Below are 18,868 nucleotides of genomic sequence, written 5' to 3'. Positions count from 1 at the left end.
TCATGTCATTGACCACAGTTTACCACAATGCAACAGCTCCCTTCCCACTTCTTCCCCATAGTTACCTCTTCCCAGTGTCCATCCCTCCATACTCTCCTACCCCCTTAAGCTGTCTCCCTGTGCACAAGCAGCCCTTCCTTCTCCCTTGATCAAAAACAGCAATACTATTAAAAATACTCATATAGTATCAGTTTCTAGAGGTTTCAGGTATCATCCTTGCTCTTGATTTAATCTATAAAGTTCAATTCCTTTTATAAAACTTATACAAATATATATTCTAAATCTTAAAAGAGTCATCTTATTTATGAATGCTAACACTTGACAAGCTTGAGTTGGGTATACAGATTTAAGGTCAATTACCTAGTTAGGTATATTGATTCCTCTTCAGTAAAATGGTTATTTCACCAGGTTGTTATGAGGGTTAAATACAAAGAACTGCCAAACACTCAGCACAATGCCCAGAGTATAGAAGACATTCAATAAATAGTAGGTCTTATTATCTGCTAAAGAGCAGATAACTTTTTATTATTCCAATGCATCCTGAAGTTACTATACTTTTTTTTTCATTGTGATTTGGGTATAAGTTTACAGAGCAAACTCATTTTCCATATAGCAGTTCATACACATTTTGTTTCATGACATTGACTGCAATCCCCATAATGTCATAGCTCTCTTCCTACTTCCACCCTGTGGTTATCTTTTTCCTGTGTCCTTCTTTCCTATGCATTCCTGCTTTCTGAGCTTTCTCCCTACAATTTTTTTTCCCAACATTTCAAGTGTGAAAAAAAATTCTCAAACATTTACCTGGAAACTTCTGAGAGTCATAAAACTAGTAAGTAGCACAGAAATATTAGTTTAACACAACATGTCCCTCAAAACTTTAGAAATCTTTTCAAAGCAATAAGGAAAATCCAACAAGTTCCTACTATTCAAAGATGAGAAAGAACCCAACCTCCACCACTTACTAGCCATCTGACCTTGGGCAAGTTATTTAATCTCTCTGAGCCTGAGCTGCCCTATATGCCAAACGGAGATAGTACTATAACCTACCATGAAAACTGATTTAAGTTTATATATTGTATTAGTTCACTATTATAAAAAGTCAAAGAAATGTTTACATATGGAAGGAAACTTTCTTGGTTAACAGGGATGGGATGGGTGGGGATGCAACACTGTTAGAGAGGTAGAGGCAAGTACTGATGTGGGTGAAGGGAAAGGTAATATGCCAAAAACGAGTGACCAATACAATAACACGAAGGAAAAAGAAGACACAAAGAGGTGCCCTAGAGGCATACACAACCAAGATAAACCCTTTTACATATACAATACTGCACTATCAGTGATAACATACCTTAATCTATGGGTAACTAGATGATAGACAGACGGACTGATCAGGTGTAATCAGGCAAAAGGGAATATACCCATGACCATATAGAAGACTGGCAGATGGTATTTCTACATACGTATTTGTATGTGCTGTAACAATGTCCATATTTATAATAGAGCTAACAAGGGGCAAAGTAATAATTTCTTGGCCACAGTCAACCACCCTGAGCGAGCAAGTTGTTGGACCTGTGGACTCAGGACCATGTCACAGGAGACATCAAACTCAACTGGCATAACATGCTACACAAAAACATTGTTCTACATCCTACTTTGGTGAGTAATGACTAGGGTCTTAAAAACTTACAAGTGGCCATCTAGATGCAACAATGGGTCTCTCTTCATCCAGAGCAAAGAAGAATGAAGAAAACAAAAGACAGAAACAATTAGTCTAAGGGACCATGTGAAACTTAGTCTATAAGACCATGAGAAAAGAACAACTAGATGGTGCCCAGCTACTACTGTCAACCACTTGGAAAGGGATCAGTGCAGGAGATCCTGCATAGAGAGGACAATGTAGAACAAAATTCAAAATTATAAAAAAAGACCAGTTTTACTGGTCTGATAAAGCCTGGTGAGACCCCTGAAACTATGGCCCTAGTTACATTTCAGGTCTGGAATTGAACTCATTCCCATGGCTTCCAGCCAAATAACAGACATATAGGATAAACATTTATATCAAGTAGATACACTCCTTAGAACAATCAATCATGGGAAAACAAGGGCAGTATTTGCAAAGGGAGATAACTCAGGGGGCAGGAATGCATAGGTAAGAAGGACACAGGGAAAAATAACTACAGGAGAAAGTGAGAAATGATGTGTTACACTGTGGGGAACTGCAGTTAGTGTCATGAAACAAAATGTGCATGAATTGCTGTATAGAAGATGAATTTGTTCTGTAAACTTTCACCCAAATCACAACAAAAATTTTTAAAAAATAAATAAAGAAGTCTTTTGCAGCAGGGAAAAAAAAAAGATTAAAGTTTAAAACAAGTTAATATATGTAAAATGATTAAAATATAATAATGCCAGGCATATAATAAGTATTTTCACCACTGTGATGATGATAATAATGATGGTGATGGTGATAGATTGATTCTTAGAAAATTTTACTTTAAATAAGTATAGACTGAAAAAATGTATGAAAAAAAGAAAATGTGAAAAAATCTTAAATATCTGCTAGAAAAAAAGATAATAAAAAATGGTACCCAAAGTTAAGAAAATACTACACAACAAAACCATGAATGAAAATTTTAAGGACAATAACAGAGATAAAAAAGCTAAGAGACTTTTTTATTGTCGTAAATTCTGAAGTTTTGAGTACATTTTTTTAAACTTCCTAAAATAAAAATCTGTAAATAATCACCAAGTCTTTAGTGAATATTTAGTTTTAAAACTTAATGGTACTATTTCTAACCATGTTGCCCAGGGCTTTGCTTAAATGGAATATCCCAGGTTAGATGATAACAAGTTGAGGTCTAGCTCCATCTCCTGGTCAAAAATGGCAAGATCATTAAAAATACTTACGCAGCTTCAGTCTGTAGAGGATTTAGGTATCGTCCTTGCTCTAGATTTAATCTATAAACTTCAGAGCTACAAAGTAATAAAGAAAAAAGTCTGGTAAACTACAGTGGACTTTAACTAAATGAAGTATCAATTCATTCATAAAGCATCAATTCCCTTTGTAAAACTGACACAAATGTGTATTCTAAACCTTAAAAAGGAATCATCTTATTTAGGAAGTTATGAATTCATTCACATATAAAAGTGACTTAAACCAACCATGGGCCAAGGAAATATGAAGTTATGAAATAGAACATTACTAACAAATAACATGGATTCTCTAGTTTATAAAAGTAAAAAAAAAAAAAAAAAAACCAATCAAGATTCAAAAGTATATATAATAAATCTATGTATACTTATGAGAGTTCTGGTGGCATAATGCCTAAGGCATCTGACTGCTAACCAGAAGTCTGGCAGTTCAAAACCACCAGCCACTCTCCGGAAGGAAGACTGGGCAATCTACTTCTGTAGTGATACTGCCTCAGAAATGCAAGGAGGGGTCACTATGAGTTGGATCTGACTTGACAGCAATGAGTTTTTAGTAAGTATGTATACTTACAAGAAAAGACTAGAAGGAAATACAGTAAAATACTAATAAAGGTATTATTAGCATAGTATTTCTCTAGGTGGATTACGGCGATTTTTTCTTCTTTATGCTTTTCTATGTTTTCTCAATTTTCTAAAATAATGTTATTTCCTAAATCATAAAAAGGACAAGCATTTAAGAAAAAGCTTTAAAATACCATGTAATAGGGCAATGAAACTGGCTTCATCAATATTGCTCCCTATTAGGTTACCAAAGAAGCTCTAGTGGTATACTGGTTAAGGCATTTGGCTGCTAAAGGTCGGTGGTTTGAACCCACCAGCCTGCCCACAGACGAAAGATGAGGCACTCTATTTCCATAAATATTTACAGCCTTGGAACCCCAATGGGAGAGCTCTGGTAGCATAGTGCCTGACTGCTAACCAGAAGGCTGGCGGTTCAAACCCACCAGCCACTCCTTGGAAGGAAAATGGGGCAATCTACTTCCGTAGTGATACTGCCTTGGAAACCCAAGGAGGGGTCGCTATGGGTTGGGTCCAACTGGATGGCACATAACAACAACAACATTTCTCTGTCCTCAGATTTAGGCAATAAAAGTCAAAGACATAATTTCTAAATGAGCCAATCACTTTAAAACTATATTCTTTAAGCAAGCTAAAGACAGAGATCATGTTTTATTCTTCTTTAGACTCCTCCTCCCATTTTTTTTTCTTTTTAACCAGAGTCCTAAATCACATGAGGCCTTAATCACAAACTGGTCCAGATATAACTCATCACTGATGCTGAAACAAAGCAGGAGCTACTAGCATTTGTAAATAAACAGAAAACTGGGGAATGAAATTAAAACTGTATTATGTCTAATAAACTGGGGCAACTGGACTATGCTATACAGGCTTGAATATTTCCTACTAGTATTTCCTGTTTTAAGCACTGGGAGAAGTTAACTACCACAAATATTTTAACACTAAAAATATATATATTAAATGAAATAGTAAGTATTAAACAGTACGTTATAATACCACTTATAAATCATATGTATCAATATGTAAGCAATTATTTCTTTTGTTCTTTTTACTTATTCCTGATTTCTAAGGTTTGGTGTTTTTTATTTGTTGTTTTTTATAATAACCACATCTCACTTGTGAATTTTTGTAACAAATCAAGTTATTTAAACAAATAAAATATAAAAGAAATTTTAGAAACAGAAATTGTCTTAGGGGATGAAAAGAAGAAAACAAAGAGTGATGAAATCCAATACCTTGCACCAACGAAGTACAGGTCACAGGATGGATAATGGTAAGAGAAATCTCTCCCAAACTTTGGTATTCTGGTTTTGTAGTAAAAACCTTGTTGTGAGTGAAACTCAATATACCTATCATCATGTAAGAAGACAATCTGAAAATGAAACAAGAAAATCAGTTTGCTTAAGTTTTGAGACAAAATGTTTACTTTATCATTACTACTAAAACTGAGAGAAAAAAACAATTTCTGATCTCTCCCTCTTGCTCTTTTGCTCTTTAAACACATACCTATATATTCTATCTACCTTTCCATTGGTTTCTTAATGCCATCTTGCATCATGGACAGGTTTTCTGCAAGCCTTACTTTCTAAATGAAAAACTTAAAAACATAACCTTTATTTTTCTGGCACCAGCATTTTATAAAGCAGAGCACTGCATAGTAACTTCAGTGAGTAATTTCTCATTTCACTTAGGCGCACATTTTAATAACACCCCAATTATCACACAAACTTGGATGAGCCTCCTTGCACAAACTTAACTTTAATATATCACAAAGGTATTTTAAAAATCTGCAGATGACATTTAAAAGCAAGTTTATCATTATTTAGACAAAATGCAGTGTAAAATCACATTCTAAAACAAATTAAAAATGGCTACCACACACAAAAGGATGAACTGTATTCCTTAATTTCCTGAACCGAAGACAACATATAAAGCCATAATAAAGCATACTTAGCCAACTAAGAAAATTCAGTTTGTCTTTAAGATGACATGTGACTAAAAACTTTTAATTTAAAATTGAACAAGGACTTTCAGACTGATAGTACCAAAAAAAAAAGGAAAGAAGTAATCTATTTAGCTGTGTCTTGAACTGTTTCAGAATATGCTACAATCCTGTACAGAGTTAAGAAAATCATACAACAACACAATTTTACTTTCCACATGTGAATAAGAATGTGAAAGCAACCTGGCAAATAAATATATCTTTAATGCAATAACCAGACCCACAAATCTACAACACAAAACAGTCAAAAAAAATTACTTCTAACCATTCTTTAAGATATAAATAAGGTTTCACATATCATGTGAAAAACTCATTTTAATATTAAACTATCCAAAGGCTATTTCTATCAGTTATTTCTAAAGACTAATTATCATACGTGTGATAAATTAAAAATATATTAATAGAAAATGTTTAGTTACATTTTACTACACAGACATCTTTAATTTAACAATGCAAACATTATGAAATTACTTATAACAAAAATACAATTCCAGTCATTCATGTCTTAACTATTGCAGGAACAAATCAATGCTCTCAAACATACCTTGGAATAGTCATCAGATAAAATTTCAAAGGTGACAACTGAAAAACAAGAAATAGTTGGAAAAATACAATTATCAATAGAAGCTTTTAATGAAAATGCAAACTCAACACTAAGGAAGAATTCTAATTCACCACAGAAATTATACACAAATACTGCTTTTTTTCTTTTTTTGCCACTACATAAGACAAGAATAAAATTTCCATGTTGTACTGCCCCAAAACACCAAATAGCAAATTAAAGGCTTTACTAGTTCTCACTGCAGATCAAGTGGATTTTCTATAGAACTAAAGACAATTAAAAACAGGTAAATTCACAAATGTAATGACAAATTCTTCTGTTTTTTAAGATTTCCAAATCTAAATCAAAAAACTTTCTAAGACTGATACTTTAAAAAAAGGTAACAGTACCTTTTACCCAATTATAGTATACCTGCTAAAAAAACAAAAGACCTAAAACAGTTATCATTAGCAGTCCACAGGGCTTCTATTGTTTTCAAAAAGCAAAGGGTGAAATAAGTTAGGAGTATGTTTATAATCTTATAGAATTCATATTTTACTAACTTCTTTTACCTCAATTTCAAAAATCACACCAAATAATAAATATACTTAAAATTTCCCACTTTAGCTTGCCATGGGTGTTTAACAGAATTCTAAGAATAACCTTCACCCTTATACAATCACCTCCTCTTAGGATGTAAGCAGAACCTGTGATATGAGACATCACTCCCATGATTACATTACATTATGACAAAAGGGAGATTTACCAAAGTAAGCTTACTCTAACCACATGAGCCCTTTAAAAGCAGACTTTTCTCGGGCTAGCTGCAGAAGAGAAAGTCAGAGAGATTTGAAGCAGTCCAGGGACCCAATCAGCCGTTATTTGCTGGCTTGAAGATGGAGGGAGCCATGTGAGAAAAGAATGCAGGTGGCCTCTAGAAGCTGAGAGTGATCACCAGCTGACAGCCAGCAAGGAAACAGGGACCCTAGCCCTATACCCACAGGAAACGAATTCTGTCAACAACCTGAACAGATTCGGAAGCAGATTCTTTCCCAGAGCCTCTAGGTAAGAACCCAGCTCATCTGACACCTTGAGTATAGAGCCTGCATGGAATTATGACCTACAGAATTGTGAATCAATAAATGATATTTCTCTAAGCCACTAAGTTTGTGCTAATTTGTTACACAGCGTGGTAAATTGCTTGATATGGCCCTTCTAGCCATTGTCCTTCATTCTGTGATGTAATCCTATTATCCATGCCTGTTTGGGGTGGTGTGGTAGTTAAGGTCAGGTATCAACTTGGCTGGGTAGCTGGTAGTAGTCGTTCCCTATAATGACTGGCAATCGGCTCTGTGATGGGATTTGCCTTGAACTGCTGATTATTAAAGCCATCCACTTAGGTTATTTCTGTTGGGGCAACACAAGTGGAATGTATCTTGAGTCCTGCCTTGCTTCAGGGTATAATTCAAGGCACCACACTTAGCTTCTTTGAGGGTATATCTCCTGGGAAGGTTCGCCCTCCTCTTGCTTCAGCTTTGTGTTTTGGCTCATCCTCATCTCACCCCCTGGATTTGGGACAGCAGCCGTCATCTGATCTGCCGATCGAGGTTCATCAAACCCCGAGAATTGGGAGAATCCTCCAGACCCACTCACGAACCTGGGACTCACCAGCCTGCCATCTTCCACCACTACTATGTGAGACGATCCCTTGGGTGTCTGTGAATTCTGTGAGGCATTACAGCAAAATACAGAACCCTAAGACGGGAAATTACTGTAAGGAGGAGGAGTTAATGTCTGAAATGATAGAGTGGCATAGTAGTTTGGACATTTGGGACATCTTTAACCTCTGCCTCATGGGGACTGGCTTTGTACTGATCTTTCTGAGAGAAATTGTTCAAGCACACAGCAATCAACAACTAATACACCTTCTATTCCCATCTTAAAAAGCAGAAAAGCAGCCAAATAAAAAAAGCTATTTTCATGAAGGAAAAGTGAAGAAATAAACAGTGGTGATGGTTGAACAACATGATGAATATAATTAATGTCATTGAATTGTACATGCAAAAATATGTTAAAACAGAAAATATTTTGTTACATATATATTTACCACAGCTTTTATTTTTTTCAAAAGGCAATTTTCATGAATTTAAATCTAACCTCTTACTCACCTTCTGAGTCTAAACATCTTTCAAACTTCAAGGATAATTGATAGGTGTCGTAACATCGAACTCGAGGTTTATATGTCCCTATAAAAAATTAGTATGATGTAAAAACATATAGAGCATACTTTTCATAGATAATATCCTGCATGTATGGGGAGTATATCTTTTCTTCAGTGCTAGATAGGATTGATTATAGCTCTATCAAAAGAAAAGGATTTAAAAACAACCCCTCCTAAACACCCTAAGGAGGAAATGAACAATGGATATAAACAAGCAAGTCAAAGAAAATGAAACACAAATACTAATAAACATCACTAATAATCTAACAAAAGAAGATGAAAAGAGACAACTGTTTTCCCTATCTGATTGACAAAGATTAAGCAGATGCTTAATATCTGGTGTTGGTGGCGGTGGTGTTGTTGTGTGCCGTGGAGTCGGACCCGACTCATAGCGACCCCTCCATGGGTTTCTGAGGCAGTATCGCTACGGAAGTAGATTGCCCAACCTTCCTTCCGAGGAGTGGCTGGTGGGTTTGAACCGCCAGCCTCCTGGTTAGCAGTCAAGTGCCTTAGGCATTATGTTACCAGAGCTCCCAAGAAAACTGAAAAGGAAATAGTCTCATACACTGTTGATAGCATACAACTAGTTTGAAGAATAATCTGGTAATATTTATAAAATACATAATTTTTGAGGAACCTCAGTACCACCAAGAAAGAATAGCTGGGAGTATAGAGTGTCCTTCGGACCCAGGGTCCTTTTGCTGAGAATTTCCTAGTAAGGGAGAGATTAATGCCAAGGCACATGGAGATCTCCAAGGAATGCTTGGTCCACAGAACCTAAATAGACAAGGACCTTCCTTCCAGAGCTGACAGAGAGACAAAGCCTTCCCCTAGAGCCAGTACCTTGAAGTCAAGCTTCTAGTTCCTAAATTATGAGAAAATAAATCTGTTAAAGACAAAAAAAAAAAATTATATGCATGTACACAAACACACGTTTATACATCTTGACTCTGTATTTTAACTTATCCTAAAAAAATACACCTACAACTGTACCAAAGATATGAAGAATGTTCACTGCAGCATTGTTTATAAATGACCAAAAACTGAAAGCAAATAAAATGTCCATCAATAGGGAAATGATTAAATAAACAATGGTAAATCCATAAAATGGAATATTACATGGCCCACACAGAGGATAAGGAAGACTTATTATTGAGATGAAAAGCTGCCAAAATGTATTATAAAGTAAGAGAAAATACAGAGAGCCCATGAGCAAGCAAGTGAACATTGCGAAATAATGCATATATTATCCTATTTTTTAAAATCAAACAATAATGTTAGCAGTTTGTCTAGAAAAGAGCTGGAGACCTAGTTTGTAAGTAGTGTCTGGAGTCTTAAAAGTGCAAATGGCCATCTAAGGTACAACTAGTGGTTTCTATGTCCCTGGAGCAAAAGAGAAGGAATGAGACCAAAGACTCAAAGAAGAAGCTAGTATAGAGGACTAACAGTCTACATGAACCATGGCCTCACCTACCATAAGACTAGAACTAGATGGTGCCTAGCTACCCCACTGACCTTTCCAACCAGGACATAATAGATGGTCCTAGATAAAATGGGAAAAATATGTAGAACAAAACTCAAAACTGCTACAAAAAGGCCGATTGTACCAGCAGAGATTAGAGGAACCCTCAAGACTATCATCCTGGGATACCTTTTGCAGTGTAGTAAATTATTTTTTATGGCTTTTCTACTCATAAGTCATTGTAAACTCAGTGGTGGAATGAGCAACTGAGGAGCTCCTGATTGTAAATGTTATCCACGTGGAGTATTTCTGTTGGGCGTGGCACAACACAATGTTATGGGAGGTTCCCACTCTCTCTCAGGTGCTTAGAGTTCTGATGCTGTGATTGGCTAGTTTGACCATCCTGCCGGGTCAAAAGGAGGCCTCCTAGAGGCAGAACTCGCTCTGACTGCTGGTTGAGGAAGACGTGCTACTGAAAGAGACACGAACCCCGGAAAGAGACATGTGCTGCTGGGAAAGAGGCGCAAGAGACACGCATCGCTGAGTGAGACACTGAGGGACCAGAACTGCTGGGAAAGAGACTGTCAGAGACTGTTGGCTGAGGGACGGTGGGCTGGAAGAGAGACTGAGCATTTTTTCCTGAACTTGAGTTGTAGCCTGGTGCTTCCCTAATAAACCCCGTAATCCGTGAGTTCTGTGTGGCGACTGCAGCGAATTATCGAACCCAGAGGAGAGGTGGTGGGTGCTTTGGGAGGAACAGTGGGTGAAAGGGCTGGAGGGAGGCGGCATGTCTGGCCTTGTAGGAATAGGCTTTGGGTTACTGCTGGTAATCCTGTCTTCCTCTTGTAGGATTAGAGGAGGTCAGAACACGTGGCCTCCTTGTCGTTTTTGCACCTTTTAAACTTGGAACTGAAATCACTCCTGGAGGTCAACTATCAGCAGCTAAAAGATAGAGTGGCTCATAAAATAAATAAATCATCTGTGAGTACTACGCTCCTCCAAACAATCTAGACCACAGATGAAAAGGTAAGGAGGGACAAGATGGATTAATGGAAACAAAAGCACCAGAATGGAAATAATGAGAATGCTGACACACTGTCGTAAGTATAACTGATGTCACTGAATAATATGTACAGAAATTATTAAATGAAACCTAATATGCTGTATCATTTTCTCCAGAATCACAACAAAATATTAAAAAAAGAGAATTAGAGAAAAAAGCACTACCTGCACAGCAATTGTTTATCTCTGTGAAGTGTAATTTTGGGGACATTCATATTTCATGCTTTGTACTTCTGTAATGTTTGCTTTTTATTTAAGTTTCTCATGTTTACAATCAGGAAAAGAAATAGATCAATTTTTAAAATCAATAAAGACATTTGAAAAAGAAAAGCATGAGGTAATCTTACATTTACTGGGATGAATCAAAGTCTAAGATCTCATTAAAAAGGACATATACTAGAAGCCCCCTATTACATGATGTTAATTTTAGTAGATTTGTATATACATATGTGCATCTGTTTCTGTATTTCTCTGTGTGTGTGTAAAAAAATTTGAAAAGCTATTTACTAACCTATTGAGGAGCTCTGGTGGCACAGTACCTAAGGCATCTGACTGCTAACCAGAAGGTTAACGGTTCACACCCACAAGCCACTCAACAGAAGGAAAATGAGGCAATCTAAAAAGGGACCAGTTTTGCTGGTCTGACAGAGCCTGGTGAAACCCCTGAGACAATGGCCCCTAACTGCCCTTTAGGTCTGGAATTGAACCCACTCCTGTGGCTTCCAGCCAAACAAAAGACAGGCATATGAGCTCAACATTTGCATTAGGTGGATGCACTCCTTGGAGAGATCAATTATGGGAGAATAGAAGGGCTGTGTATGTCCAGGGAGACAGCTGGGGGCGGGGGGGGGGGGAATGCATAGGAGGGAAGGACACAGGGAAGAGGTGGCTACGGGGAGGAAGTAGGAGGAGACCTGTTGCACTGTGAAATGCACTATGAAATAAAGTGTATGTGAACTGCTGTATGGAAGATGAATTTGCCCTGTAAACTTTCACCCAAATCACAACAAAGTATAAAAAATAGTAATAATAAAAATAATGTAAATAAGGTAAAAAAAAAAAAAAATGAGGCAATCTATTTCCATAAAGATGTACCACCTTGAAAACCCAATGGGGTTGCTAGAGACAGAACTGACTTGATGGCAATGGGTTTGTTTGTTTGTCTTTTTAACACCAAACTGTTAATATCTGGAAAACTTTCACTACTTCTTTTTGTATGTTTGTTTTAGGTGGGTTTCTTTGAACTTCTGTATTGTTAGAAAGGATGACGTATATTACTTTGACCATCAGAAAAAAAAAAAATGTGACAAAAAATATAAGTAGAAGTAGCCCTCTGGTTAGCTTGTTCTTTTACTCACAAGTACCTACAAAGGCTAACAACACCCTAAGAGTAGATTTCAATCTGGCATGATTACATCCAGTAACAAATCAATAGTTAGCACATCTCTTTGGTTCATTTCTTTGGAAGGTCGATTTCCCCAACTAGAATTAAATTCCTTGAAGGGCTGGGTCATGACAATTTTTATTTCAGTTTCAGGGCCTAGAATAAGAAATAGACACAGAGATAGAGATCAAAAGAGAAGAACCTCTATTAAATTAAATAAAGAAGCAAGTGATACCTCCAAGTCCACTTCCCTGACCAATACCAGCAAAAGGACTCTTGAGAAAAACTGAACCAAAGGGACTTTGAACTTGAGCATGATGTTGTTCAATATGGTGTGGCTCTTAAAGTTAAAATTAAAAATTCATTTCCTCACACTAGCCACATTTCATGTATTATTTATTTAATATTATTTTAAAGAGATAAACAAAACGTTCTGAATGAGAAGGGAAGAAATTAATTTTTCCTAGACATAGCGGATAATTTCATAATTAAAACTGTAACTGAACAGATATTTAACTTCTTATTTAATCTGTATCCTTGTTCTATCAAGTACTGGATCTGGGAGTTTAGACAAGTCACTTATTATCTCTGAAGCAGTAGATGTTCCCTCAATTCCTCAAAGAGGTATTTAGTGCATCCATGTATCTTGGATTTCATATTGCCTTTAACAGTTTATGAATATAAAACTGGACACTAAAAGATGCAGACAGTGTTAACACTGAGATAAACTAATACAGAACCAAAGAGACTGGCATGTGTACATATATAACATTCTAACAAACATGAAAGGGGATGGAAAAGAGGTATAGATGGGTATTGTTAAACCAGTGAAAAAATATATGTGGACATATATACCAAAATCACAAACAAAAAAGGGTGGGTAATACTGTTCTAAATTACGACACATAAAAAGTTTTCCTATTCCATGGCTTTTTGATAATGGTAATGAAAGTAATGTAAAATCCTACTTATACAAAAACTTTAGTACATGATATTGAAAATCATTATGTTAAAAGTGAACTTTCCTGGAACTTTAATTCATTGTTGGTGGGAGGATAAAATGATATGATCCCTTTGGGAAAAGATCTGGCAGTTTCTTATAAAACTAAACATACACCTACCCAAAGGCCCAGCAATTTCACTCGTAGATATTTACCAAAGATAAATGAAAGCGTATGTCTTTAAAACATAAAAGCAGATGTCCACAAAAAAGATTTGTACAAGACTGTTCATGATGCTATATTAACAACAGCCAAAACATAAAAACAGCTCATATATCTATTAACTGGAGAATGAATAAATTGTGATATAGTCATATAATGGAACACTATTTGGTAACAAAAAGGAACAAACTACTGACACATGAAACAACATAGATGAGCTTCAAACACAAATTAGTTTTACACAAAAAGAATGCATAAACTTGCTTGGGGGGGTGGTGAAGAAAATCAGCGCAGGTGTGGCTTCTGTATGGGTGGGAGCAGGGACTGACTATGAGCAGCATAAGGGGATTTTTCTAGGGTAAAAGGAATGTTCTGCATCTTGATAGAGGTTTGGGTTATAGGTGTGTGCATTTGTCAATACTCATCGTAAGGGTAGATTTAAGATCAATGCATTTCACAATATGTAAATTTGAACTAAAAAACAAAAGGCCATAAATAAATATTGAACTCTAGTTAGTAATAAACATGCTGAGATATTTAGAGGAGAAATATACTAATAAGCTAAAACTTGCTTTGAGTGGAGGGATGGACACAGAGAAGAGGTGGAGGAAGTGGGAAGGAAGCTGTTGCATTGGGGTAAATTGTAGTCAAGTCATGAAACAAAGTGTATGTGAACTGCTGTATGAAAAGTGAATTTGCTCTGTAAATCTTCATCCAAATCACAATATATAAAAATTGAAAAAAAAAAAAAAACTTGCTTTGAAATGCATCAAAAAACAAAATGGAATGATGAGTGGAAAGAGATGGATAGACAATTTTGTGATAAAAGCAAATACAGCAAAATACTTATTGTAGAATCCAAGTGGTAGATAAATGGGTGTTCATCCTACAGTGTTTTTAGTATTTCTCCATGTTTAAAACGTTTTATAATAAAATGTTATGGTTAAAAAAGAAAGTGCCTTTTCCCACCACAGTATTTCCTACTATAAAATGTACATACATTATACTAAAAAGATTACTTACCAGTTGCTAAAATATACTGTCCATCTTTTGACACCTTAATAGTAGTACACACAGTAGGCATTTCAAAATCTTGAATAAGTTCAATTCTCCTACGAACATCTACAAAAAAAACAAAACATTGTCTAGTCTACAGCATGGGGGATCAAAGTTTTCAAAGCAGTCACAACAACCACAAACTTGTAAAAAAAAAAAAATTCCCAATGCTTCCAAGTCTTAGAAAAGGGCACATTAAACAGCAAAGTTTTTCCTTAGCTTATACATTATTTTTCTAAGTACTTTATTTTCATTGTTTCAAAAAAAAAAGTACTGTCATTAATGGAAAAAACCTGTCCAAGTAGTACAAGTATACAGATTTAAGACATGAATAAAGGGGGAGTTGGTATACCACTAGCATTACCCAATAATGGCTAGGAAAAAATCTTATAATTTTCTTCTAAATAACAACAGTATTACCAAACCAAACCAAACTCACTGCCATCAAGTTGGATCTGACTAACTGTATTAAGTCTCCAAAATTTTAAGATTATATATGAAACTACTACAGGCTGACTTTTGCTTCTACTGGTACCACTATACTTAACCCAACTGGAGGAAGACTAAGTGGATTCTTTAATCAAAAAACTAAACTGATCTTCACAAAAAACAGTTTCTTCCTACAAGAGATTGTCACCAAGTGGATTACTGTCAGTTACTATCATGACGATGTGCCTATTACACAAAGACTATTTAACATCCTACGGCACATTACCACCTCATTTATTAAACTCAAATATGACATCTGGTTCATTTAATTTGCAAGACACATACTAGTTTTGAACTGGGTTGGAAGAACTATTAAACAAACAATTTTTTTTTCCATTAATATGAACAAGAGTGTTAGGTTACACGGTAGAACACTAGGAGTGTCTGATTAAATCAGAATCAGTAAACATTTGTACATCAGCCGTTTTTTCCTTTGACTTGAAATTTTAACTTTCCAAGTTTAGTACTATATAAAGCATACTTTTCCAACATGCTTGCCTTAAGGAATTTATCTCCTATCCAGAAACCCTTTTAATATCTTATCTACATGACATTTACAGAAAAAGTTAAATAAAATGTATGGGGAAAAAAATCATCTCTCAAATATGACAAGCAGTAATAGAGAAAATTTAATGGAAATTTGTCCACTATAATTATTTAAATTAAAATAATCTATTTTATATCCTACTTTCCCTGCTGCCACAACTTAAAGAATCAAAATCCTTTGCAATGATCATATTCATATTCCTGCATGTAAAACCACTTTGTTCAAAAAGAAAATGCTCATTGTCTCTGTACCTCAAAAACTGACAAATGGGTTTAGGTAATGGAGTAAGATTTTATACATTGAAGAACAGAGCAATTATGCAACTATTAGGAGGCACAGTACCTCTTGGGCCTATTGTGTTCCTATATATCTTGCTGGGTACGGCAAGGCTGAAAAGCCCTTGGCAGTCTTCTACCTGAGCCATTTTTCAGTGTTGTTTATATAGCTGATAACCTCAAAAGAAGAAGTAGCATTCTCCCTCTGGACAAAAAGTAGACTTGCTTACTGCTTACTATAAAAGCAGTGGCTCTCTCAAGCTCAACGCCCCTCAGCTGTAATGCTAACTCACTACATGAGCATTGCCCATCTAGGCCATATTAAGTTACCCCGTTGGGACTTAAGAACAAGGGGAAATGACACAAATATGCTGACATTCATGCTATTTGCTGTGTTGTCAGTAACAAAGTCCCTTATGTCTTCTGCCATAATCCATGAAACAATAACGGAATAAATAATTCAAATCCCATACATACCAGGAACACATCAACTACAAAAAAAATGTTTCTTAAGAAGGGAAAAGGTAAAACAAAATTTTATTTTCCTCTGTATTAATTCAATGCATTTTCATACACCTTCACTTAAATATGGTAACAATAATGAGTGAAAGAATTTTAACATAGATCACTAATGTAGCTAAAGTGAGGATAAATATTATACTCACCAACATCCTTCTTCTGTAGTGCTCTCTTCTTCCTGTCAGAAAGCCACTAAAATAAAAAGAGACTATTTTAAAACAAATTTATCAAAATTGTTTTTCTGCTTGTAAGAACAGTACACACAATGGAAAAATCACACTGATTAAGGGTAGAGTTGCACAGTCGATCATTTTAATTGCTATCAAGTACCAAACCAAAGCAAACTCACTGCTATCAAGTCGAGTCAAGTCAACTCATAGTGATCCCTCCTTCTGTTTCCAAAGCAGTATTGCTATGGAAGTAGATTGCTGAATCTTCCTTCTAAGGAGTGGCTGGTGGGTTTGAACCACCAGCCTTCTGGTTAGCAGTCAAATGCCTTAGGCACTACACTACCAGAGCTCCCATCAACAAGTAGTACACCTAAAAAAAGCTAAAGTGGCAAAAGCTGTTGATAGATATGCTTACAACAAGAAGAAAGAGCCTGCTGAAACTGCTTATGTACAACCAAACACCTCATGGAATTTTGTTCCTTGGTTTGGAGGTTTGTTGTTGCTATTGTTAGGTGCCATCAAGTCATCTCGGACTCATAGCAACCCAATGCACACCAGAGCAAAACACCGCCTGGTCCTGAGCCAGCTCCATGATTCCTGCTATACTTGAGCCCATCACCACTGCCACTGTGTCAATCCATCTCATTGAGGGCCTTCCTCTCTTTTCGTCGACCCTCCACCTTACCAAGCATGTCATCCTTCTCCATGGAATGGTCCCTTCTGACAACATGACCAAAGTAGGTGAGATGAAGTCTGGCCATTCTCGTCTCCAAGGAGCATTCTGGCTGCACTTCCTGCAGAACAGACCTGTTAGTTCTTTTAGCAGTCCATGGTACTTTCAGCATTCTTTGCCAACACCACAGCTCAAAAGCATCAATTCTTCTTTGGTGTTCCTCATTCATTGTCCAGTTCTCACATGCATATGAGGCAATTGAAAATACCATGGCTTGTGTCAGGTGCACCTTAGTCCTCAATGAGTCATTTTTGCTCTTCAGCACTTGAAAGAGGTCCTTTGCAGCCCATTTCCCCAGTGCTATATGTCATCTGATGTCCTGACTACTGCTTCCATTGGCGTCGATTGTAGAACCAAGCAATGTGAAGGCTCTGACAATTTCAATCTTTTCTCCATTTATCATAATGTTGCTTATAGGACCAGCTGTTAGGATTTTTGTTTTCTTATATTGATATGTAATCCATACTGCAGAATGTATTCTTCAATTTTCATCAGGAAGTACTTCAAGTGATTCCCACTTTCAGTGAGCAAAATTGTATCGTCAGCATATCACAGGTTGTTAGTGATTCTTCCTCCAATCCTGATGCCATGTTCTTCTTCATGTAGTCCAGCTTCTCAGATTATTTGCTCAGCATACAGATTGAGTAAGTACGGTGAAAGGATAGAACTCTGATGCACTCCCTTCTTGATTTTAAACCATGTAGTTTTCTCTTTTTCTATTCGAATGACAGCCTCCCAGTCTATGTACAGGTTCCTCATGAGTACAATGAACTGTTCTGGAATTCCCATTCTTCTCAATGTTATCCACAAGTTGTTATGATCCACACAATCAAATGCCTTTGCATAGTCAATAAAACACAAGTTTCTGGTATTCTTTGCTTTGAGCCAAGATCCATCTGACATCAGCAATGATATCCCTCATCCACATCCTCTTCTGAATCCAGCTTGCATTTCTGGAAGTTCTCCATCAATACACTACTGCAACCATTTTTTAATTATCTTCAGTAAGATTTTACTTGCATGTGGTATTAACTATATTGTTCAATAATTTCCACATTCTGTGGGATCACCTTTCTTTGGAATGGGTACTAATATGGATCTCTTCCAGTCAGTTGGCCAGGTCTCCCAAATCTCTTGGCATAACGAAGTGAGTGCCTCCAGCGGGCCATCCATTTGTTGAAACATTTCAATGGGTATTCCATCAGTTCCTGGAGCCTTGTTCTTCACCAATTCTTTCAGTGCAGCTTTGTTTCCTTCCTTCAATAGTACTGGTTTTTGAACATATGCCACCTCCTGAAATGGATGAAAATCAACAAGTTCTTTTTGGTACGGTGACTCTGTGTATTCCTTCCATCTTCTTTTGATGCTTCCTGAATCATTAAATATTTTGCCCGTAGAATCTTTCAATATTCCAACTCGAGGCTTAAGTTTTTCCTCAGTTCTTTCAGCTTGAGAAATGCCAAGCGTGTTCTTCCCTTTTGGTTTTCTAACCAAGTCTTTGCACATTTCATTTGGAAGTGTAGGGTCATAGTTTCATACAATATCCCAGTTAATTAGCCTAATAAACAGTCCTACCTGTAGGAGGTAGGGCTGTCCTACCTCCTAGTTCACAGCATAGTGCCTGGGGTCTCAAAAGCCTGCAAGCAGCTATCCAAGGCACAATTAGTCTCTATTTGCTTGGAGCAACAAAGGAAGGAAAGTCAAGAAAAAGAGGTTCCTAAAGAGTTCTAG

At 36.4% G+C, this 18,868-nt stretch overlaps 1 protein-coding gene across 1 annotated transcript in view; it reads right to left on the bottom strand.

The window, feature by feature from the left end:
* NOL10 (nucleolar protein 10) overlaps positions 1 to 18,868 on the bottom strand; it is a 299,928-nt gene that overhangs the window by 273,884 nt on the left and 7,176 nt on the right. The window contains exons 2-7 of the mRNA XM_007935129.1: positions 16,381 to 16,426; positions 14,372 to 14,470; positions 8,225 to 8,302; positions 6,060 to 6,097; positions 4,749 to 4,885; positions 2,911 to 2,976 (exon numbers count right to left, since the gene is read on the bottom strand). Of these exons, the coding sequence (XP_007933320.1) occupies positions 2,911 to 2,976; positions 4,749 to 4,885; positions 6,060 to 6,097; positions 8,225 to 8,302; positions 14,372 to 14,470; positions 16,381 to 16,426 (464 nt within the window). The remainder of the gene's footprint in view (positions 1 to 2,910; positions 2,977 to 4,748; positions 4,886 to 6,059; positions 6,098 to 8,224; positions 8,303 to 14,371; positions 14,471 to 16,380; positions 16,427 to 18,868) is intronic.

This window comes from Orycteropus afer, unplaced genomic scaffold, assembly GCF_000298275.1.
Source record: "Orycteropus afer afer isolate SDZICR_OR568_19922 unplaced genomic scaffold, OryAfe1.0 scaffold00025, whole genome shotgun sequence".
Classification (NCBI taxonomy): domain Eukaryota; kingdom Metazoa; phylum Chordata; class Mammalia; order Tubulidentata; family Orycteropodidae; genus Orycteropus; species Orycteropus afer.
Note: the sequence above shows the minus strand (reverse complement) of the source record. Positions and strands in the feature narration are given on the sequence as shown.